This window comes from Danio aesculapii, chromosome 8 (genome assembly GCF_903798145.1).
Source record: "Danio aesculapii chromosome 8, fDanAes4.1, whole genome shotgun sequence".
Classification (NCBI taxonomy): domain Eukaryota; kingdom Metazoa; phylum Chordata; class Actinopteri; order Cypriniformes; family Danionidae; genus Danio; species Danio aesculapii.
Window position 1 is genome coordinate 49,265,407 of NC_079442.1, and position 24,782 is coordinate 49,290,188.

General features: G+C 35.2%; 1 protein-coding gene across 1 annotated transcript in view; it reads left to right on the forward strand.

Moving 5' to 3' along the window:
* Positions 1–24,524, forward strand: part of dhx37 (DEAH (Asp-Glu-Ala-His) box polypeptide 37) — a 54,331-nt gene extending 29,807 nt beyond the window's left edge. Inside the window, exons 16-28 of the mRNA XM_056464125.1 lie at positions 2,370–2,602; positions 3,030–3,141; positions 6,285–6,391; positions 6,614–6,802; positions 8,998–9,122; positions 11,303–11,419; positions 14,547–14,719; positions 16,123–16,237; positions 18,918–19,055; positions 19,169–19,263; positions 21,206–21,279; positions 21,598–21,695; positions 24,243–24,524. Of these exons, the coding sequence (XP_056320100.1) occupies positions 2,370–2,602; positions 3,030–3,141; positions 6,285–6,391; positions 6,614–6,802; positions 8,998–9,122; positions 11,303–11,419; positions 14,547–14,719; positions 16,123–16,237; positions 18,918–19,055; positions 19,169–19,263; positions 21,206–21,279; positions 21,598–21,695; positions 24,243–24,337 (1,671 nt within the window). The 3' untranslated portion in view covers positions 24,338–24,524. The remainder of the gene's footprint in view (positions 1–2,369; positions 2,603–3,029; positions 3,142–6,284; positions 6,392–6,613; positions 6,803–8,997; positions 9,123–11,302; positions 11,420–14,546; positions 14,720–16,122; positions 16,238–18,917; positions 19,056–19,168; positions 19,264–21,205; positions 21,280–21,597; positions 21,696–24,242) is intronic.
* The last annotated feature ends 258 nt before the right edge of the window (positions 24,525–24,782 follow it).

Genomic DNA, 24,782 nt, shown 5'->3' on the forward strand with positions numbered 1-24,782 from the left:
TAACGAATAAATTATTTGTAGCCTTCTGTTTCAACTACCTGACCCATAACCAAATCATAAATAAATAAAGATACACTAAAATTACCACCTGTCGATCACTTTTTCTGCAGGACTCTGGCATGAATAGGCAGAGTGATCTGTGTCGTTATAATGGCGTCGACACAACCAACAGTGTCTGAGGTTTAGCTAAAATTACTAAGTACAAGCGTGAAAGCCAAAGATTGAAGCAGTGTACTGACGCTGTGACATGTTATTACTTGATAGATTCAAAAGACAGAAGAGTCGTTAGAAAGAGACAAGATTAATTAAATATCACATTTAACAACTATAGTGAGACGCCATCCACTGGTACATCCTTGATAAACTGTTCGACGTGCACTGCTCTTCTGGGCTCAAACGAGCGCATGATAGTGCGAGTGTATGTGTGTGTGTGTGTGTGTGTGGTCACGCGATGTGCGTTTTCAGTGGTATAGTGTGGAAGGAGGGCTTTTCAGAAATGCTAGGTGAAACGCCAGTGAGGATCATTTTCGTTCTAAAATGTCATTTTAAAACGAAGCCGTATTAGTGTAAATGGGGCCTAACACACACATTTATATTTTTGGCGAGCGGGTTGCTGCTTTGACAGGGGCGAGGTGGAGGATTGCGATGCTGGCTCAGCATCGTGCTCTCTATCGGGGATGAATGATGACATCGTCTATCGACCCAACCCTAGTAACAAATACATTTTTGTTTTTAACGTTATGAGATTTATAGATCGGTTGATGGTGTATAGATTAATAGCTGGGTTATTTATATATATATATATAATTTTTTTTTTTAAATGTACTGTTTACTATAAGTAGTGCATTATTCATTTTTTATTATTATTTTTATTGTAATTTTTATTTATAATTTTTTTATTTTTACCCCAAAATTTTTAAGACTTTACAATTTGTTTAATGTTTGTAATGTGTCTTAAGATTCGATCTGTAAAAATCTGTATTTTTATTAAAAATGGATTCAAAAAAGTTATATTGTATGACATTTTACTAATTTATGTTATGTTTGTAAAATTCCATTTGTAATGCGTCTCGATTTAGATCTGTAAAAAATAATTATTAAAAAGTCAAATAAATTATTTTGCATGGCGGTTTACTAAGTGATGTTATGCTTATGTTAAATTCTGTTTGCAATGTGTCTTGTTTTAGTATTTGGTAATATTCTGCTAAATGTGTTATTAATATTATTATTCAACAAGAGATATAATACATGATTTATTAATTTCATTAATTGATCAATTTAAAGAGATCAAGCTAATTTGGTTTTTAAACTTTTAATTGTCATTTTTGTTTATTTATTTATTTTTTACTCAACCTTTTCTGGACTTAACAAAAAATATTTTGCATGATATTTTACTCATTTATGTTATGTTTATGTTAAATTCTGTTTGTAATGTGTCTTGTTTTTGTGTTTGGACAAATGATGGTAATATTTTGTTGAATGTATTAAAATTAGACTGTGGTTCAACAACCGGAAATAAAACGTAATTTATTTATTTCATTAATTTATTCATTTCATCAATTTAATTAATTTATCTATTTAAAGAAATCGAACTAATTTATTTAAATTGGTTTTTAATTCTTTAATTGTCATTTTTATTTATTTATTTTAACCCAAAACCTTTTTTGGACTTTCCAAAAATATATTTTTTGCATGACATTTTTAATATATCAATAAAATATATATTATAAAAATAGATATATTATATTGGGGTGACACGGTGGCTCAGTTTTAGCACTGTCGTCTCACAGCTAGAAGGTCGCTGGTTCGAGTCCCGTCTGGGCCAGGTGGCATTTCTGTGTGGAGTTTGCATGTTCCCCCCCGTGTTCGCGTGGGGTTCCTCCGAGTGCTCCGGTTTCCCCCACAGTCCAAACACATGCTCTATAGGGGAATTAAGTAAACTAAATTGGCCATAGTGTATGTGTGTGTATGGATGTTTCTGGAAGTACTGGTTTGCAGCTGGAAGGGCATCCGCTGTGTAAATTATATGGTGGGTGTAAGTTGGAGGTTCATTCTGCTGTGGCGACCCCTGATAAATAAAGCGACTAAGCCGAGGGAAAATAAAATATATATTACATGGGTTATATGTTAAATTCTGTTTGTAATGGGTCTCAGTTTTGTGTATGTAAAAATAAAGGTAATATTCTGCTAAATATAGTAACATTAGACTGACCTCAAACACTTATGGAATCACTATTCATTTATAATCTTCAGCTCACTGTAATTTGTTGTTAAACTGATTTTGTGTGTGTGTGTGTGTGCGTGTGTGCGTGCGTGCGTGCGTGTGTGTGCGCGCGTGCGTGCATGCGTGCATGTGTGTGTGTGTTCAGGTTTTCCATCCTCCTCCTGCTGGATCTCGTCTGTGTGTCGTTGCGACTAACGTTGCAGAAACGTCTCTGACGATCCCCGGCATCAAGTATGTTGTAGACTGCGGGCGAGTGAAGAAGAGGTTTTACGACAGAGTGACCGGCGTCTCCTCCTTTAAGGTCACGTGGATCTCACAGGCTTCAGCCAATCAGAGGGCAGGAAGAGCGGGACGAACCGAGCCGGGCCACTGCTATAGGTCAGAATTTCAAACTATGCTTACATGACAGTAATGCAGCCAAAGTAATTTTTAAGGAGACTGCTTTACATTTATTTTGGTATTGTACACACTCCGTTACATTATGGTGTGAGGTTCAAAAATTCATTAATGATAATATTTATCGTTCATAACCTTTATCATTGTTATGGGAAAATGTGCTTATATGTTACCAGTATCTGAGACCGTTTAAACAAGAAAGTCCCTACCCACTTTAAAAATGTGTAATTTTTATAATTTATTAGATGAATTTTTATATTTGTGCAGTTTGTATGTTTATATTTTGTCTATACTTCCACCTCACATCTATGCTTTCTTTTGTCTGTAAATTGTTATATGTTATTGTTCTTTAAATAATAAATAAAAATAATAATGTAGACAAATACTGACATTTTGTTTGTGTGTTTAGGCTTTACTCGTCTGCTGTGTTCGGAGATTTCAGTTTGTTTTCGGAGGCTGAAATCACACGGCGTCCCGTCGAAGACCTCGTTCTTCAGATGAAAGATCTCAACATTGAGAAGGTTTGCATTTATATTGTTGTATAAATCACACATGAACACTGTGTGCATCAGCCTTTATTTTTGCGAAATGTAAAATACGTTGCTCCGGGTGCCTTTTGTTGCACATTTCAGATGATAAATCCACTAGAGGGCGCTGTCCACATTTTTGCAAAATTGAAATGCGTTACTTAAGGTGTGTTTTGTTGCACGTTTCAGATGGCAAATCCACTACATTTTTGTGAATCTGAAATATGTTCTTTTGGGAGTGTTATTTTGCTTGTTTTAGATGGCAAATCCACTATAGGGTGCTGTCTACATTTTTGCAAATCTAAAATGTGTTATTTAGGGTGTTTCATTGCACAGTTCAGATGGCAAATCCACTAGAAGGCTGTCTACATTTTTGCGAATCTGAAATAATTTACTTAGGTTGTGTTTTGTGACATGTTTCAGATGTCAAATTCACTAGAGGGTGCTGTCTACATTTTTGCGAATCTGATATATGTTACCTAGGGTGTGTTTTGTTGCACGTTTCAGATGGCAAATCCATTAGATGGCGCTGTCCACATTTTTGAGAATCTAAAATATGTTAGTTGTGGTGTTTTGTTGCACGTTTCAGATGGCAAGTCCACTAGAGGGCGCTGTCTACATTTTTGCGAATCTAAAATATGTTAGTTGTGGTGTTTTGTTGCACGTTTCAGATGGCAAGTCCACTAGAGGGCGCTGTCTACATTTTTGCGAATCTAAAATATGTTAGTTGTGGTGTTTTGTTGCACGTTTCAGATGGCAAATCCACTAGAGGGTGCTGTCTACATTTTTGCGAATCTGAAATATGTTCTTTCGGGAGTGTTATTTTGCATGTTTCAGATGGCAAATCCACTAGAAGGCGCTGTCTACGCTTTTGCGAATCTGAAATATGTTACTTAGGGTGTGTTTTGTTGCACATTTCACATCACAAATCCACTAGAGGGCGCTGTCCACATTTTTGTAAATCTAAAATATGTTGTGGTGTTTTTCGTTGCATGTTTCGGAAGGCAAATCCACTAGAGGGCTGTCTACATTTTTGCGAAGCTGAAATATGTTCTTTTGGGAATGTTATTTTGCATGTTTCAGATGGCAAGTCCACTAGAGGGCGCTGTCCACATTTTTGAGAATCTAAAATATGTTAGTTGTGGTGTTTTGTTGCACGTTTCAGATGACAAGTCCACTAGAGGGCGCTGTCCACATTTTTGTGAATCTAAAATATGTTAGTTGTGGTGTTTTGTTGCATGTTTCAGATGGCAAATCCACTAGAGGGTGCTGTCTACATTTTTGCGATTTTGAAATATGTTCTTTCGGGAGTGTTATTTTGCATGTTTCAGATGGCAAATCCACTAGAGGGCGCTGTCTACATTTTTGCGAATCTAAAATGTGTTATTTAGGGTGTTTCATTACACAGTTCAGATGGCAAATCCACTAGAGGGCGCTGTCTACATTTTTGTGAATCTGAAATGCGTTACTTAGGGTGTGTTTTGTGGCACATTACATATGGCAAATCCACTAGAGGGCGCTGTCTACATTTTTGCGAATCTAAAATGCGTTACTTAGGGTGTGTTTCATTGCACAGTTCAGATGGCAAATCCCCTACAGGACTGTGTCTACATTTTTTTAAATCTTAAATATGTTCTTTTGGGAGTGTGATTTTGCATGTTTCAGATGGCAAATCCACTAGAGGGTGCTGTCTACATTTTTGCAAATGCTTTTATCTCTTTTATGGAATCGTGCTTTACCTCGAACCCAAGCGTTGTGCGCTCTAAAACAGTGGTTCTCAAACTTTTAAACCCGCGACCCCCATTGTAAGATCGTCAAGAACTCGCGACCCCCCACTACCAAAGCATATACAAACAATAAAAATAGCTTTTTTTTAAAGCTGTTCACAATATTTTAACTATATTTACTATAGATTACAGGGCTCGAAATTAACATTTTTGCTTGGTAACACTGGTGCTTCTAACTTTAAAAATGTAGGCGCACCAGCCAAAATTTAGTGGCTCCCACCAATTATCGCACTGTTACTACAAGTTTTATAAACAGATTTATTGCATTTGAAAATCAACACTAATCAAAAATAACAAGCAAAAAAATAAATATGCATGCGTGAGGAAAATATGTCTTAATGAAATCCCGTTATCACAAGAAAAGACATTTTTATAACATAATTGAGTGACCAAAAGATACACGGACGGATATCCCAAAAGATATCCCACAGACTTTACAGTGAATGCTTGTTATTTTCATAGCAGACTTGAAGCCAATGGAGGTCTTTTATCCACTCTTCAATAAGTATAGCTGGTGGATTAACATTCAGCACATGATCAGTAATCAGATGTGCCAATATTTGTAGCTTTAGGTGTTTCTAAGACAAAATCTGTCAGTGTTGTTTTCATTCTCTCGTCTTCAGCGCTTTACATTTTCGCGGTTGTAGCTCCTGTCATCTGAAGACAGGAGGCGTTGACTGAGTGATTGACAGCTGATTTAAACCAATCATTCGTGTTCAGTTCTTAGAGCAGTGGGCCAATAAGAAGAGCGCGAAGGCGGGGCAAGCGTTGAAGGCTTTGTTTACTGCCGCAAGTTGACATGACAACAGTTTTAAACTGTTCCTGAGCGCTGCGTTCCAAGTACAAAGATGCATTCTGCCCGAATGTGTCCTAAATACTTTATGAATCAGTAATATCTTTTTAAAAATCTGAAAATATTAGCTTTCACTTGTAATACTGAAAAATATTTATTATAATCACTGAAAATTACACAATTTTTAAATAACTCTCGCGACCCCTTGAAATTATTCTGCGACCCCCGCAGGGGTCGCGACCCCCAGTTTGGGAACCACTGCTCTAAAACACCGTACTACCAAGCAAATTGACCACAGCAGAAAATTTGTCCACATAAAACTAGTTAGGTGATGCAAACATATTTGATTACAAATCATAGACACATTTAAGTTGTTTTGTTTTATTTATTTGGTATTGTGCAAAGAACTGCATGAATTATTTTTACCTACAAACTGCAGTCAAATGAATGTTAAAGTACGTTTTTGCACATTTACAAAAATGTCGGATGAAGCACGTATTTCCTATGACCTGGTGTAGCTTATATCTCATCATGACAAGTTGTGGTTTTGTCTTTAGGTTGTGAATTTCCCGTTTCCTACTCCTCCATCTTCTGAGGCTCTGATTGCTGCTGAAGAGCTTCTGATCTCGCTAGGAGCGCTGGAGAAACCGGCTCGACATGGACGGTACAGCTTTATTCAGTCATTACTTTGACTTCAAACTCATTCTAGCTGTTAGAAGTGAATAAATAGACTTGTTTGCTTATTTTAAAAATACACACCGTCGGGTTCTATTGCGTATTGCAGTTTTTATGAGTGTGTTCTCAATCTTTTAATAACATGTGTACATTTTATGTTTCTTGAATTAGTTCTCAGTTATGTTTAACCTTTTCTCTCTCTGTGATGTAGTCTGAGTGAGATGGAGAAGGCACGTCTGTCGTGTCCCATCAGTCCTCTGGGTCGAGCGATGGCTGCATTCCCTGTAGCGCCGCGTTATGCTAAAATGCTAGCGCTGGGCCGCCAGCAGGGCTGTATGCAGTATATCATCACCATCGTATCTGCCATGACTGTCAGAGAGATCTTCGAGGATTATGACAGGTTATTCATTTCACACCTGATTTCTGCTCATATTAGTTCTGTCTAACCATTAATCGCATCCAAAATTAAAGTTTGTATTTAAATAATATATATACATGTGTAAAACGTATATTTATCAGTGCTGAGCAAAACAAAATCATGATTAATTGCTGATCAATTTTTTGTCATCATTTAAGTGTGTGTACTGCGTTTAATTATTATGTGTATATAAATACACACAGGCATTCATATATTTCAGACAATGTTTATTTATATTTAGATACACATTTTATATGTATATGATACCTGTTATATATAAATTAAAAATATCTGTGTAGCAAAGTTTTTTTAAATAGTTATTTCCTATTACATATCTGTAATAAATAAAGTATTATATATATATATATATATATATATATATATATATATATATATATAAACAGTTGAAGTCAGAATTATTAGCCCCTGTTTTTTTCCCCCCAATTTCTGTGTAAGGGAGGGAGGAGTTTTTTAGCACATTTCTAAACATAATAGTTTTAATAACTCATTTCTAATAATAACAGATTTATTTTATCTTTGCCATGATGACAGTGAATAATATTTGACTAGATATTTTTCAACACACTTCTATACAGCTTAAAGTGACATTTAAAGGCTTAACCAGGTTAATTAGGGTAACTAGGCAGGTTAGGGTAATTAGGCAAGTTATTGTATAATGATGGTTTGTTCTGTAGACTATCGGAAAACATAGCTGAAAGGGGCTAATAATATTGACCTTAAAATGGATTTAAAAAAATTAAAAAACTGCTTTTATTCTAGCCGAAATAAAACAAATAAGACTTTCTCCAGAAGAAAAAATATTATCAGACATACTGTGAAAATTTCCTTGATCTGTTTAACTTAATTTGGGAAATATTAAAAAAAGAAAAAAAAAATCAAAAGCGAGCTAATAATTCTGACTTCAACTGTATGTGTGTGTACATATGAATATAAACAATATTAATTATTTATATACACAAGTATGAACTTTTTTTTTGGATGTGATTAATTGTTTAACAGCACGAGTTTATATACACTAGCGGATAGGGAGCTCAATAAGATTTCTTAATGTTTTTTTTTTAAACCTATTCTGCTTACTCAAGCCGTGGGTCACACTTTATTTTGATGGTCTGTTTGTTGAATTTAAGTTACATGTCAACTAATTCTCATTAGATTATAAGTAGACTGTTAGTTTGGGGTTAGTGTAAGTCGACATGTACTTGCAAAGTTTCTTATAGTCAGTGAAATGTCTGTTTAGCAGCAGTATTAACAGATATTAAGCAAATAGTCTACTAATACTCAAACGAACTATCAAAATAGTGTTACCAAGCTGTGTTTATTGGATTAGTATAGTAAGAACTGTAAAATTGTGAAATATTATAAGTATTTAAAAGAGCTGTTTTTTTATGAATGTAATTGAAATTTATGAATGTGATTCAACCCAGAATTTTCAGCATCATTACTTCAATCTACGGTTTTTCAGAAATGATTAATATAGGTTAATTTACTAATCAGTTTTAGTTGGTACTCAGTTATTAATAATTACTCCTTTAAATATGTTTTTGAAAACGTTTCTGTCCTGCTTCATGGTATTGTGGAAACTGACACATACAAAGGAGTATTGACAGAGAGCAGTAAATCATCATATTATAATGATTTCTGGAGGATGGTGTGACACTGAAGACTGGCGTAATGATGCTGTAAATTCAGATTTGCATTGCAGAAATAAACCTCATTTTGAACTGCATTCAGTAAGAAAACGGGTATTTGAAACATTATTTGTTTTCATTATTATTTGTAATATTATTTCACAATTTGACCATTTTCACTGTATTTTTAATAATAAATGCAGCCCTGGGGTCTCATTGATAAACATGGTGTAAAAAACCAACTTGATGCGACAATAATTGGATCTGTAAGTAAACATATTTAACTTGTATATTAATATCTTAAATTGTCATACAAGCCGTAATTATTAATAAAGAAATGTATTCTGCTGGAAGTTCACATTTAGGAAGAGTTCTACACAGTTTCTCAATGAGACCCCTGGTGAGCACAATAATGTTGTTGTTTTTTTTAAACATTAAAAAAACGAATGGATCTGAAATGTTAGACTGGTAGTGTAGTTCTTAGAACCCTGAGGAAACGTCTTTCTCATGTTTTTCTGTGTGTTTCAGGCCTGCAGGCAGTGAGGAGGAGAACGCGAAGATGAGCGGGAAAAAGGCCAGATCAGTTCAGATGAGGAGGTTATGGGCAGGACAAGGAGCGTCTCTTCTGCTCGGAGATCTGATGGTTCTGCTTGGTACTTTCATTTAATTTCTAAAGTTTAACTCAAATGTTCAGATGTTCAGGCCTAATGTTAAAAACAGAACCTTTTCTTTTGCGTTTGTTTTTTAATCTATTCAAGTTTTTCTTTTTGTATTTTTATTTATTTACATGCTGTTATTATATTTATTTATTGTCGATATTTTTAATTGGCTTTTGTTTTGTATTTTCATGTTTTTAATGTGAATTTTTGTTATTTCGAATAATTTTTTGTCATTTGTTTTGCATAATTATAACATACAGTGCTCTGAATAATCGAGTACACCCCATTTTGAAATTGAATATTTTTTTTTATCCTTTTCCCAGTAAATATAGGCAATGTATTCTGGTATGTTTAAACAAATCAGATTTATTAAACAGATATATTTATTAAAATAATATTTAAGTCACCAAACATATTTAGAAATTGAAAGATAATACAATTAAATTCAAGCAAAATATTGCAAAAAAAAATTACAACCTACAAAATTTCAACAATTTTTCCTTTTGGTTTTTTTTATTTTTCTTTTTTTAAAATTTGTATTTAATATTTTTCTATAACATATAAGTTTGGGTGTACTAGTTTTTGGACCATTATCGTAAGTTATTTTGTTCGATAAGCTCCAGATTTGGCTTCAGTACTGACTAATCTAATGTATATGCACAAATATAATATTGTATAGCTTCCTATTAAAAATATGAATTTAAAAGAGAGATTTGTGAGGGGTGTACTTATATATGCTGAGCACTGTATGTGTGTGTATACACTGTACATATACACAACCTGACAAAAGTCTTGTCATCGATCCCTATTGTAAGAGAAACGTATAATAACTTCTAGTTGATCATTTGGAAAAGTGGCAGAAGGTCGATTTTTCTGCTGAATCATCTGTTGAGCTGCATCCCAATCATCACAAATACTGCAGAAGACCTACTGGAACCCGCATGGACCCAAGATTCTCACAGAAATCAGTCAAGTTTGGTGAAGGAAAAATCATGGTTTGGGGTTACATTCAGTATGGGGGCGTGCGAGAGATCTGCAGAGTGGATGGCAACATCAACAGCCTGAGGTATCAAGACATTTGTGCTGCCCATTACATTACAAACCACAGGAGAGGGCAAATTCTTCAGCATTCTTCTCATACTTCAGCCTCCACATCAAAGTTCCTGAAAGCAAAGAAGGTCAAGGTGCTCCAGGATTGGCCATCCCAGTCACCAGACATGAACATTATTGAGCATGTCTGGGGTAAGATGGAGGCGGCGTTGAAGATGAATCCAAAGGATCCTGATGAACTCTGGGAGTCCTGCAAGAACGCTTTCTTTGTCATTCCAGATGACTTTATTAATAAGTGATTTGAGTCACTGCAGAGATGTATGGATGCAGTCCTCCAAGCTCATGATGGAGTCAGACACAATATGAACTCTGTTTCCACTGCAGCATGACTTTATATTCTATACTGGACATTGTTTCTGTTAAATGACAAGACTTTAGTCTAAGCAAAGTCAGACCTTACTGTCCTAATTAAATCATTATAAATCAAGGCATGATCATATTTTATTTTGGTGAAATAAGCGTAATCTAGAGGCCTTTGCCTTTCATATAAGCCACTTCTGATACCAAATGATCAACTAGAAGTCAAGTTGTTATTTGTTGTTTCTAAAACTTGGATTGACGAAAATACTTTAGTCAGATAGTGTACTGTACACATTATAGATCATATCATACACATGCATAGATGATTAAAAAAACATTTATATTCATTAATAGGTATTTGGCATATTATTTACATAAATAATTAGAAATAAATTATACGGATCATTTTGGAAAAAAATAAAATAAATTTCATTAAATTGAATTTGTAAACATTTTTACTTCAGATGCATTTATTCTAATAAATAATGACCAGGTAACAGTCATCTTACAGTACAAAGTGATTGTGGCAACTATTATAAATCAGTCATCATAATAAAAAATATTCTATCATTAGACTGAGCTGTTGAACTAAATAAACTAATTAAAGCAAAGACTGAGCTGACGAATTTAAAGTCTGACTGAACAGTAAAACACATCAGTTGAAGCTGCTCATTAAAAATGCAGAGTTAATATGTATATGGTGTAAATAGTTCTCTGTCTGCCTTTGATTTGTGTGTTTGCTGTAAATGTTGTTGTGTGTTTAGGAGCTGTTGGCGCTTGTGAATTTGCGGGTCTCACTCCTCAGTTTTGTGAGGTTAATGGTCTTCGGTTCAAAGCAATGCTGGAAATCCGAAGATTACGAGGACAGCTGACTAATGCAGGTACAAACACACACACACACCGACACACACACACACACACACACACACACACACACACACACACACACACACACAAACGAATATGTGTGCTTTTAGGTTCTTTTTGATTCTTTTGTGTGGGATTTAAGCACAAATTGTTTCATATTTGATCTGCAATAATTTTTTTGAAAGAAAAAACACTATTTTTGGTCATAAAGAAAGGTTGAAAATTCAATCTGCGATTTAATTTTTTATGAAAACCTTTATTTTTTGTTTGTTTATTTAGAAAAATGATTAAAAATGTACAATAATATGCGTTGATTTTTTTTTTTTTTTTCACATATTGTTAACCAGAATAATTAGGAATAAATCGCATAGGGATTACTCCATTTGAAAGAAAATTAAGTTCTTAAGCCTGCTTTATACTTCTGCGTCCCTACTACTGACCCACGGTGCCTGCCTTGCCTTGTATTTATAGTTCTGCGTGCTGTTTGTGTTGCTCTTCAATAACGCTTCCGAAAAGCTAGCTGGCAGTGAGGTGTTTATGTTCCTCTGTGTTGAGTTTTTTCGCTGGTGTTTTGTTTTTTCTGAACGCTACCTTAATATACAAGTGGCTCAAACTCTTTCATTTTGAGGCGGGAACTGGCAGACCTGCAACAACTTTATTATAGCGTAAACACAGAACAAAACTTTCCATCAGGAGCTCCTTCACAGGACTCGACACTTGTAAACAATAACTCTTAACGGGTTCGCGCGGCTCTTGGTTCCTCCCACATTCGTCAGCGCTACCAAGCCGACCAATACACAGAAGTATAACTCAGCCTTTAACCTGTTAGCCAGCACTCACTTTTGGGGATTTACACCTACCTAAAAACAGCTACCTAAAAGCAGATAGAGTTAGAGCGTGTCTGATGTGGGGTGGAAGCCCGTTCCAGAGTTTTGGGGCAATAAAAGCAAAAGCCCGATCCTCACTTCGCTTACACCGGGATCTTGGTACCGAAAGAACAATCAGAAGACCTTAGTGACCTACCAGGATTATATACATGTAGGAGGTCTGATAAGTAAGGTGGTGCCAGATCATTAAAGGATTTAAAAACAAAAATTAATAGTTTAAAATCAATCCATGGCCTAACAGGCAGCAGGAAAGAACTGAGGATATGTGCTCATACTTGCGAGTCCCTGTCAGAAGTCTCGCAGCTGCATTTTGGACTAATTGCAATCTATTCAGGGCATTTTGACTAATACCCACATATAGAGAGTTGCAATAGTCAAGTCTTCCCAAAATAAAAGCATGGATCACCTTGTTTGCCTTGAGAGAAAGGACTTAACTTTTGCCACAAGTCGTAGATGGAAAAAATTGTATTTAACAACTGAATTTACTTGTTTGTTAAATTTCAGATCACTATCGAAATGAAACCCAAGGTTTCCAACAACATGTTTTTGATGAATTGATAGCTCACCAAAACCTAATAAATGCAGAGTGGTAGGATCGCCAGACCAGCTCAGATTTTTTCCTCATTGAAATGTTAAAAATTTGACGACAACCAGGTCTTAACCATGGTTAGACATCTCATAAGGGAGTCAAGCCCATTTTTATCATTATTTTTAAAAGGGACATAAATCTGAGTGTCGTCAGCATAAAAATAAATAAGCCACCCCATATTTATGAAAAATAAATCCTAAGGGTAACATATATATAAAAAAGAAAATAGGTCCACGAATAGACCCTTGCGGAACTCCACATGTAAGGGGTCTGGAGGATGAAAATGTCTGACCAACATTAACACAAAAGCTTCTGTTTGACAAATAAGATCTAAACCATTAAGAGCAGAGCCCTGAATGCCCACCAAATTCTCAAGACGGGAAATAAGGATCTCATGGTCTATAGCAGGGGTGGGCAAACTCGGTCCTGGAGGGCCAGTGTCCTGCACAGTTTAGCTCTAACACTAATCAAACACACCTGAACATGCTAATCAGTGTCTTCAAGATCACTAGAGATCTATAAGCAGTGTGTTTGATTAGAGTTGGAGGTAAACTGTGCAGGACACCGGCCCACCAGGACCGAGTTTGCCCACCCCTGGTCTATTGTGTCAAAAGCTGAAGTAAGGTCAAGAAGCATTATGAAGTCATGAGAAAAAAAATATTGTATTGTGTTCAATATTTGCTGTTCCATATACAAAACAACAGGTCCCCAGCAGAAACGGTGACTTAAACAAACGAATAACCATCAATAATTCAACACTATTGTGTCGGTGGACTAAATGTGTTTGATGGATGTTGTTCTGTGGACTCTTACCTTTCAAAATAAACCGTGATTGTACTGTAACGAATGTCTGTGTCTTATTATTATGATGGTATTCACTCTATATCTAATAAGCGTTTTCTGTACAACTTACACAAAATTAGAAAATTTATTCTTTTTAAGCTTCCCATTGAAAAACAACTTGGTACAATGGCTGCTTTAGGGTTATAGCTTCAGATTGATGTATAGTTTGTCAATATTACTCTTGTTCTTTTTGGTGTAATCTATTCATAAACCCTGACATGTGGAAAAACAGCATTCCAGTCCGTCCATGTCCTGGTGCTGGCTGAGAGTTAAAAAAAAAGATACAGAAAAGTAAGAATTTACTTTAGAATATATATATTTATTTTATATTTAAAAATAAAAACACTTAATTTTGGTCATACATTAGTGGTTAATAATTCAGTCTACAACAATCTGTTTTGAAAAATGTAAATAATTAAAAAATAAAAACACTTTTTATAACCGAATGGTTAAATATTCAATCTGCAATCTTTATTTTCGTAGAATAACATCTGTTTAGATCCTGGAACATCAATCTGGTTCAAAAATATAATTTGTAAAATGACTGTCGCTTTAAATTCAAATGAGGTTGTGCTCTTTTCAAAAGAGGGCGGAGCTACAAATGCCGGTGTGTCAGCATAGTGGCAGATTCAAAAAAAAAAGTGTAAAAAATACAATTAATATATGTTTACCTTTTATACGCTGATTATGTTCACAGACTGTTGCCACACAACTGTGTTTAAACCCTTATAAAAGTGAATTGTGCATAATAGTTCCCGTGTATTATAGAACATGTTGTATTTGATGAAATCAAGCTAACCGTAGTGTGTGTGTGTGTTTCAGTGAATGCTGTGTGTGCTGACGCTGATGTTTACATGGATAATAAGATGGCTCCTCCGACAGAGGCTCAGGTGTTGTGTTTGCGTCAGATCGTGTTGGCCGGTTTAGGAGATCACATCGCCAGACGAGTGCAGGCCGAGGAGTTGCTCGACCCCAAGTGGAGAAACGCATACAAGGTTAGCTTGCTGAAGTCAGAATAATTAGCCCTCCTGTAAAAAAAAATTTCCCCAATTTCTGTTTAGCAGAGAGATTTTTTTTCAACACATTTCTAAACATAATAGTTTTAATAATTCATTTCTAATAACTGATTTATTTTATCTTTGTCATGATGACAGTAAATAATATTTGACTAGATATTTCTCAAGATACTAGTATTCAGGTTAAAGTGAGATTCAAAGGCTTAACTAGGTTAATTAGGCAAGTTACGGTTATTAGGCAAGTCATTATATAACAGTTTGTTCTGTAGACCAGGGGTCTCAAACTCAAATTGGCAGGGGGCCATATCAGTGACTGACAATTCATAGGAGGGCCGTTTTAACATTCTAACACACGAAAAAAGTGGAAACCTGATGTGAATGATACACTCAGTCTTTTTTTTCCCCAGAGTATTAAAGCTCCTTTTTGCTTCTTGTTGTACATATTAAAGGAGTAGTTTACATTGCTGTAAAAATACTTCAATTTAATAATAGGCATAATAATTATTATTATGTCCCAATTGTTGCTTGATCAAAAGTTTAACAGATCATGTAAGACAGCAGAATGCAGCTTTACTGGTGATTGTTATTCTCAATATCATTCTTTTTTGTAAAACTAAAAAAAGAGGGGGAAGGTATGTATATTCACACTTTAACATGTTCAATTCAGCCAGCAGTAAAAGTTTACTAATGCACATTTTTAATACAAATCTTAATATGCAAATGAGGAAAATCTATTAAATGAGACCATTTGAATCGAATATTAGCAAAATCATATTTACACCACCAGCATAATGTGTGAGCCATGAAGAGATGTTTGTACAACGCAATACAGGCGGTATGAAACTGATTATAATCAAATAACCTTTGAATATTTACAAGAATAGAGCTTTAGTAAAAATAAAGCACTTACGGACATCTATTTCAACGTTTAAATCAGCCCCAGATATAATCTGCATGTGCGTTACTCTCGACCGCACGCTGAGAGAAACTGAAAGTAACCCGGACAAATAGTACAGTACTTTAAATGTCCAGTAGGTGGCGGTCAAAACCACAAGTGTTTATGCGACTGCACAACAATGAAAGTTATTCAAAAATATGTTTTGTTGGGCTGAATCTCGTTATATTTTTGACGTTAGTTGTGGGCCGGAGAGAGGAGGAGGAGTGGCCGCAAATGGGCCCACTGCTGTAGGTGATGGAAAACAAATATTGCTTAGGAGGGCTAATAATGTTGACCTTAAAATGGTTAAAAAAAATAAAAACTGCTTTTATTATAGCCGAAATAAAACAAGTAAGACTTTCTCCAGAGGAAAAAATATAATCAGACATACTGTGAAAAATACTTTGCTCTGTTAAACATGATTGTGTGTGTTTGTATTTCACAGACTCCTCTGCTGGATGATCCAGTGTTCCTTCATCCGTCATCTGCTCTTCACAAAACACTTCCCGAGTTTGTGGTTTATCAGGAGATCATGGAGACCACCAAGATGTACATGAGAGGTGTGGGGTTATATATCATTTTATTTTTGTTTTTACACACTGTTCTTCAAATGGACTTTATAGTTTTCTTGATCAAGGTTTTGTGTTTTAAACCAGTTCAGAATCGTAGTAGATCTCTTTCTGCTTACCATCCCAGCATGACTTTGAACTTGTATATTTCTTGTAATAATAATTTGAGTACTATCTGGTTAATAAGTAGCTTTTAAGTCAGGAATTGATGTTATTTTTATTTAGTTTCTGGATTTATTACTAATAATCAAACATTTGGAACATTTGGTTTTACAGTGGACCAATTTTTTTTCTGCAAATGAGAGTTTTTTTTATAATTTTTTTTTACATTTTTCAAATATGGGTTATTTTTACTTTTATTTTTCATTCTTTCGTTCATCTTCTTTCCGGCTTAAGGCCGGCTCACACTGAGATTTTTTTTTTATAATCCTGAATGATTGTATCATGTCAGACTGCATGAACATGGCTCTCATGTCACACTGTATGATCTCAGCTGTCATAATGTCAGACTGAACAACATGTCTGATGAAGATGAAGACGCACCAAACATGGAAAAAAACTCTCCCAAACCTGGCAGCTAACTCTCTGCAACTCTCACATGATCGCCCACTGAAGCTAAGCAGGGCTGCGCCCGGTCAGTACCTGGATGGGAGACCACATGGGAATGCTGGGTTGCTGCCGGAAGGGGTGTTAGTGAGGCCAGCAGGGGCGCTCAACCTGCAGTCTGTGTGGGTCCTAATGCCCCAGTATAGTGAAGGGGACTCTATACTGCTCAGTGAGCACCTGTCTATTGGATGAGACGTTAAACCGAGGTCCTGACTCTCTGTGGTCATTAAAAATCCCAGGATGTTCTTCGAATAAGAGTAGGGGTTTAACCCTGGCATCCTGGCCAAATTTTCCCACTGGCCTCCTAACAATCCCATATCATAATTGGCTTCATCACTCTGTCTCTTCTCCACCAATCAGCTGGCGTGTGGTGTGCTTTCTTGGCGCAATATGGCTGCCGTCTCATCATCCAGGTGGATGCTGCACACTGGTGGTGGAAAAGGAGATTTCCCCCAATATGTAAAGCGCTTTGAGTGCCCAAAAAAGCGCTATATAAATGTAAGGAATTAAATTAAATCTCCCGAAGTTTCACATCATCCATCCACGACGCTTTTACTATCCCGCGTTCTGAAATGATTACTTACAGCAAAGGTAAACAATCTGTAGCGGCAATTTTGCACACAGCGTCTCAATAATAAAACCAGGAAAAAAACAGTTTTGACATTTCCCCGGGGTCATTTGAATTGTCGCATGGATTGCGTCATCAAATTCTGAGCTCCTATTGGATCTTGGATTAAGGCTCATCGCAGTTGTTGTCACACTGCAGCAAAGTGTCTGAAATCTTTTGACACTGCCAAAACTTCATCAAGGAAAAATCTGATCGCAACGTAAGTAAACCAACGATCAAAGATCACAGATTTTAACCCAGGATTTCAGGAATCTTTTAGGATTTCCAAAGTTTGTCTCAGATGACAAAATCGCAGCTGAAATCTCACAGTGTGAGCAGGGCTTTAGTCCCTTTATTAATCTGGGGTCGCCACGGCGGAATGAACCGCCAGCTTATCCAGCATATGTTTTATGCAGCGGATGCTCTTTCAGCTGCAACCCATTACTGGGAAACATCTATACACACTCATTTACACACACACACACTACGGACAATTTTAGCTTACCCAATTCCCCTATAGCGCATGTGTTTGAACTGTGGGGGAAACCGGAGCACCAGGAGGAAACCTACGCAAACGTGGGGAGAACATGCAAACTCCATACAGAAATACCAATTGACACAGCCGAGGCTCGAACCAGCGACCTTCTTGCTGTGAGGCGATTGTGCTACCCACTGAGCCACCGTGCCGCCCTACTTTTATTTTTTGGATTATTTGTTTGATAATCAGCAAGAGATAACATTTCTACTATAGTAAAAATATTATCATTTAGAGCAGATGTTTTTTTTTCAGATGACAGCTGATTATAACAAATAATAACAAATCTTTTCATATATTGTGTCTTTGAAAATAAGAGTTATTCCCCCCAATTTTTTTTTTTTCGCAATTCTGCATGTTTCTTTATTTAACCAGATAAAAAACCCATTGAGATCAAGATCTCATTTACAAGGGTGACCTGGCCAGGAGGTCCGCAACACACGACTTATGAAAAAAATAAAATAATAATGATAATAATAATATTAATAATAAATAGAAAATCATTATAGTATAAAAATACAGTTCAGTTGTTCAGCTTTACCACATTTCAATATATTAAAAACACATACATTGAGAAATGGACTGTTGTTGTTTGTTAAAAAGGATAGAACGAAACAATGTCATTGGGATGAGCTCAGATATTGTTAGTTCAGACTGAAGAGTATTCCAGGATGAGGGGGCTCTATATTGATTGATTTAAATATTGATTTCTATGCAAAAAGAAAGTAATTTTTAAATGTCTTTTTTTCATACTTGTCTATATTTATACACCTATATAATCTCAATAATATATACATGCATGCATACACACACACACACACACACACACAAACAAACATATATGTTTGTATGAGTGTGTATTTGTTCAAAACAATCACAAATATATCTTTAATATAAATCCGTTATTATGTGATTACTTGCAGGTGTTTGTGCTGTTCAAGATGAATGGATTCCCAAACTCCTCCCACAATACTGTCACTTCAGTGCTCCGGAGGAAAGCCCCGCCCCCCGGTTCTGTCCTCTGATTGGCCGAGTGAAGTGTCATCAGCAGAGCACCTTCTGTAAGAGCTGCTGTCCTCAGTCTGAGTTCACGGAGAACACAGCCGTTGTGTTTTAATGATGTGTGTGTGAGAAATCAGTCACGTGATGTAGGTGTGTCTCTCTTTCTCTACAGTCAGAGTCAGTTGGAAACTTCCTGCCATTGAGATGGATTACCCAGAGGGCCTTGAGCGTTACAAACTGTTCGCAAAGTTTTTCCTGGAGGGCCAGGTGATATTTGTGTGTGTGTGTGTGTGTGTGTGTGTGTGTGTGTGTGTGTTTGTAAATGTGGGAAAACAAACCAAAAACAAGTCTCAGTTTTTCTATCTATACTATAGCACTAGAAAATCTGTTTAAAACCATGGTAAAGTTGCTCATTATGAGAAAAAATAAATTAAAAAATAAAGTTGCATCAAGAATATTTATTTACACTCGCTGGCCACTTTATTAGGTACAACTGTCCAACTGCTTGTTAACGCAAATTTCTAATCAGCCAATCACATGGCAGCAACTCAATGCATTTAGGCATGTAGACTTGGTCAAGACGATCTGCTGTAGTTCAAACCGAGCATCAGAATGGGGAAGAAAGCTGATTTAAGCGACTTTGAACATGGCATGGTTGTTGGTGCCAGGCAGGCTGGTCTGAGTATTTCAGAAACTGCTGATCTACTGGGATTTTCATGCACAACCATTTCTAGGGTTTACAGAGAATGGTCAGAAAAAGAGAAAATATCCAGTGAGCGGCAGTTCTGTGTGCGCAAATGCCTTGTTGATTCCAGAGGTCAGAGGAGAATGGCCAGACTGGTTCCAGCTGATAGAAAGGCAACAGTAACTCAAATAACCACTCGTTACAACCGAGGTCTGCAGAAGAGCCTAGTCTGAGTCTCGATTTCTGCTGCCACATTCAGATGGTAGGGTCAGAATTTGGCTTCAACATGAAAGCATGAATCCATCCTGCCTTGTATCAACGGTTCAGGCTGGTGGTGGTGGTGTAATGGTGTTGGAGATATTTTCTTACCACACTTTGGGCCCATTAGTACCAATTGAGCATCATGTCAACACCACAGCCTGCCTGAGTACTGTTGCTGACTATGTTCATCCCTTTATGACCACAGTGTACTTATCTTCTGATGGCTACTTCCAGCAGGATAACACACCATGTCATAAAGCATGAATCATCTCAGACTGGTTTCTTGAACATGACAATGAGTTCACTGTACTCAAATGGCCTCCACAGTCACCAGATCATCAATCCAATAGAGAGCACCTTTGGGATGTGGTGGAACGGGAGATTCACATCATGGATGTGCAGCCGACAAATCTGCATCAAATTTGTGATGCTATCATGTTAATATGGAGCAAAATCTCTGAGGATTTTTCCAGTATTTTGTTGAATCTCTACCATGAAGGATTAAGGCAGTTCTGAAGGCAAAAGGGGGTCCAACACGGCTATAAAAAGGTGTACCCAATAAAGTGGCCGGTGAGTGTATAATTTAATCAGTCACTCTAGGATTTTGTAGTTTTTTTATAGCCTATTTATGTCTCGATTGTTTGCATCAATTCTTCTGTTTAGCTTAAAAAAGTTAAAATCTTCTATAATCTTTATAAACCATTGAACTCTCAAAATCCTGGAGGGACTTCGACTGTTCATGTATCCTGCTTAATACATGACTAGGCTGCATTTATTAGATCAAAAATATGTTTGAATTGTGAATTTTTATTGCAATATCAAATAGTTAACATTATAATATGTTTTAAAATCTAATTATTTTTTTGGACACGAAGATGAATTGTTAGCTTCACAGGTGCTCAAAAAAATAGTTACTGTTTTGTTTCTTTATAAAACTGTGATTGTTTTTCCAGAGCATTGTTTGATTTATATGAAGTTAAAAACCTTTCTTTTACAATATTTTAAATATTTCTGCATTCACTTTTGACTGTTAATTTGCATCCTTAATGCATAAAAATATTAAATTATGTATAAAATTATATATTATAATATTTTATCAATTAAATTACAGTTTTATATTAAATTAAAATCAAAAAGAAGTCTTACTGGTTTAAGATTTGAAGAGAAGCAAGAAAGTGTTGCAGTAATGCCATATATTCATGTATAAATAAAAGATCCTGCAGTAGAGAAGAAATTATATTATTCCCATCTGATTTTCTGCAGGTTTGTCCAAAGATTCAGAAGTTCAGCTCTTGTTTACTGTCGTCCCCCTCAACTATGCTGAAGACGTGGGCCAAGTGAGACCACACACATGCACAGATAGACACACACACTTTGCTTTTGTGAATTATGGGGACATTACATAGGTTTCCATTGGTTTTATACTTTACAAACTGTGTTTTCTGTTGCTCTAAACCTTTCGGATAAAACTCATTCTGTGTGATTTATAAGCATCAGCAATGTCCTCAAAATTAACCACCTTCTTGTAATACCCATGTCATTATATAGATTTGTGTCCTGATATGTTATAAAAACATTCGTACACACACACAAACTCACACTATCTTTAGTATAGAGTGTAAATGTGTTGAATAATGTAATGCTGTTGATGTCAGGCTGCAGCCACGGACTGAAGTTCTTCTGACTGCACTGGTTTCAGAGAAAGCAGACAACAGAACGTCTTTAGAAGCTGCGTGGAGGAAAAACGAAAAATGTAAGCTGTTACATGCACATGAAAAGGATTTGGCATCATCCTTTGGAAAATGTGTGGGTTTTATTTACTAGGATGAGTGTGGGTTTTTATTTTGCAAGATGACTGATAGCTTCGGTTGCAAATAAACCATTTCACACTGTGTAAATGCTTCAATCAACTCCAGGGTGGTAAAATAAGGGGTACATTTTTCTGTTTTCGCCATAAATTCAATAAATTCAACAGATTTACTTTAGGCGCAGTACCAAACATGACCACCAAATGACATGCCGTTTACAATGGAGACCATACAAGGGCGCCCCCTTATGTTTCAGGGATATAAAATTTTTTCATACTTTGGACATTATTTCTAAGGTAGACGTAACATTTTAAAGCAGTATGGGAAGTTTGGCGTGATTTGATTTTACATTTCCATGTGGATTTCTGTAGCAAAGTAATACTTTACTACTCTGATGAGTATGCTTCAAATGAATAAACAACTGTTGCTCAGTAATATCTATCAAAAATCAGTGACCAGATATGCAAACTAGACATTTTAAGCTTTAAAATGACATATAGTTTGTCATGATTGTTGTATGTTTAGACTACAATATTATGGGTAAAAAATGTTGCCGCAAATGGTCCCACAGGTTGTAGAATGACAGTAAATGCGTTTTAATCTATTACTCTTGCTAAGTAACAAAATAAAATTTGTATTTTGAAGACTTTTGCATTTGGTGTATAGTTTGTCATGATTAAATTAGGATTTAATTGCAAAAAAGTGATGTAAACTTAAGTGTCACGGTGGTGGGACGTTGATAGTTAAGGGGTTAACTGTCACCCTTTGACAGGTGGGACATTTGCATACAGTTTCAACAGTACCTTAGTCCTAACCTAAAGGAATATAAAGTAAATAAATAAAATAATAAAAAATTAATAAAAAGTAATATTAACGTAAGCTTGCAAACTGTGCTTTCCATATTTGGTAACTGATTTTTAAAACAGTTGACATAGGAACCGTTCCTTAATTTGCAGCGAGAATATTCTCGGGCTGTGTGGCAAGGATTTAATGTGTTACATGAATTTTGAATAGCAATGCACATGAAATGTCATGAACGACTGGTCATGAAAGTTTGCTACTACACCCAAACAAAATCTGACTGAATTTTTCAACTTTAGGTAGAAAGAGACCAAACTTAAAAGATACTTCATCCAATACCTGAACTTTATTTATTCATTTATTTTTTTTTAGCATTTTTGGGTGAACTATCCCAATAAATCTGTGCTCAAAAGTATTGACCAATTTAAGTTGAAATGTCATATTGTGTTTTTTTAAACTAGCACAATGGATTTAATTGTGAAAAAGTACATACAGCATATATAAACGTAATTTACCGTGGTGGTTAGGTGTTGAAAAAATCATTAAATTCTTGTGTTTATATATATACACACACACACACACACACACACACACACACACACACATACATACATAAATACATATATAAAAATATACAAATATAAATATATACATATATATATATATATATATATATATATATATATATATATATATATATATACATATGTATGTGTGTGTGTGTGTGTGTGTGTGTATATATATATATATATATATATATATATATATATATATATATATATATATATATATATATATATATATATATATATACACACATACATACATACATACATACATAAATAAAAATATACACATATATATATATATATATATATATATATATATATATATATATATATATATATATATATATATATATATATATATATATATATATATATATATATATATATATACAAAATATATATATATATATATATATATACAAAATATATATTGAAATAGGTCTTCTTCACGGTGCAAACTGGATCTGGAAATCCTCATTTTTACAACCCAATATCTGCAATATATGAATTCAGAACCAAAAAATCTTTTTAAGTTTAAAAATACGTCTATAAAAATCTGAATTTAAAAGTTCAATGTTCAAGTTATGAAATTTTAATTCAAAACATTTTTAATGGCCTATAATATTCAGTTTTATTTATAATTGTTAATAATTCAAATAAATACAATTCCAATTCAGGTTGTTTTGGCATATGATTAGCTCCATATTCAACTTAAAAATTAAGGCAGCAACTTTGTTTTACAGTGCTTGCTTTACAACAACAAAAAAGCAAACAAAACCCAACAATAATAATTAGAACAAACTCATTTCATGATCATCAAATCAGAATATAAGAATTATTTATGAAAAATGAAAAGACTAAATTGCTTTGCATCACAATCGTTAATTTTCGATTATAATCAAATTGGAGGCCGTTTACATTGTAAAAACATTTCACAATTTTACTGTTGATGCAGTCTTTAAAATTCACTAAATGCAGCCCTCAATTCATTTCAAACTTTTCAAAGTTGTGTGTAAATATTGAATATTTTCCCCCCGAAAAGTATTGATAATAAATATTTAAAAGAATTCAGCCACATCAAAGTGTGGAACGAAATAAAAATGCCTTTATTTCTCCTCCTAGATCTACTGTCAGCGTATTGTCAGTGGATCCCAGAGTCTCTTCATGAAGAAGTCAGTAAAATCTGGCCGCCGATCGAACAAGCAGACCCTCGGTGACCTTTGACCTTCTGAATCCTGGACTTGTATTCATAAACGCGAGCAGTAAGACCTTGTTGATACACAGGATCATTCTCTGGCCAACTTCCAGCATAAAACCATGTTGCCTAAAAACCTGGACTTTTGTAAACACATCTTCACACACCCTGACACCAAAACAAATAAATTCATCATCTTTTTTTAACGACCTGGTGTCTCCATGCTGTCTGTTCTGGCCTTTATCGCACTGAAGAGTGTTTGTTGACAGCATTAAACATCGCAAGTGTTTTTGCTCTATGTGATCATATCTTTAACAGTATGTGGGTCTGCATCTGATATCACCAGGCACGTGCACAGGTAGGGCTCAACCTCTGCAGAACAGGGTTATTTTAGTAACCAAATAGTAGTGCTGCATCCCAATTCCATTATATGTACTACGTCCTAAAAGTATGTACTTTATTATAAA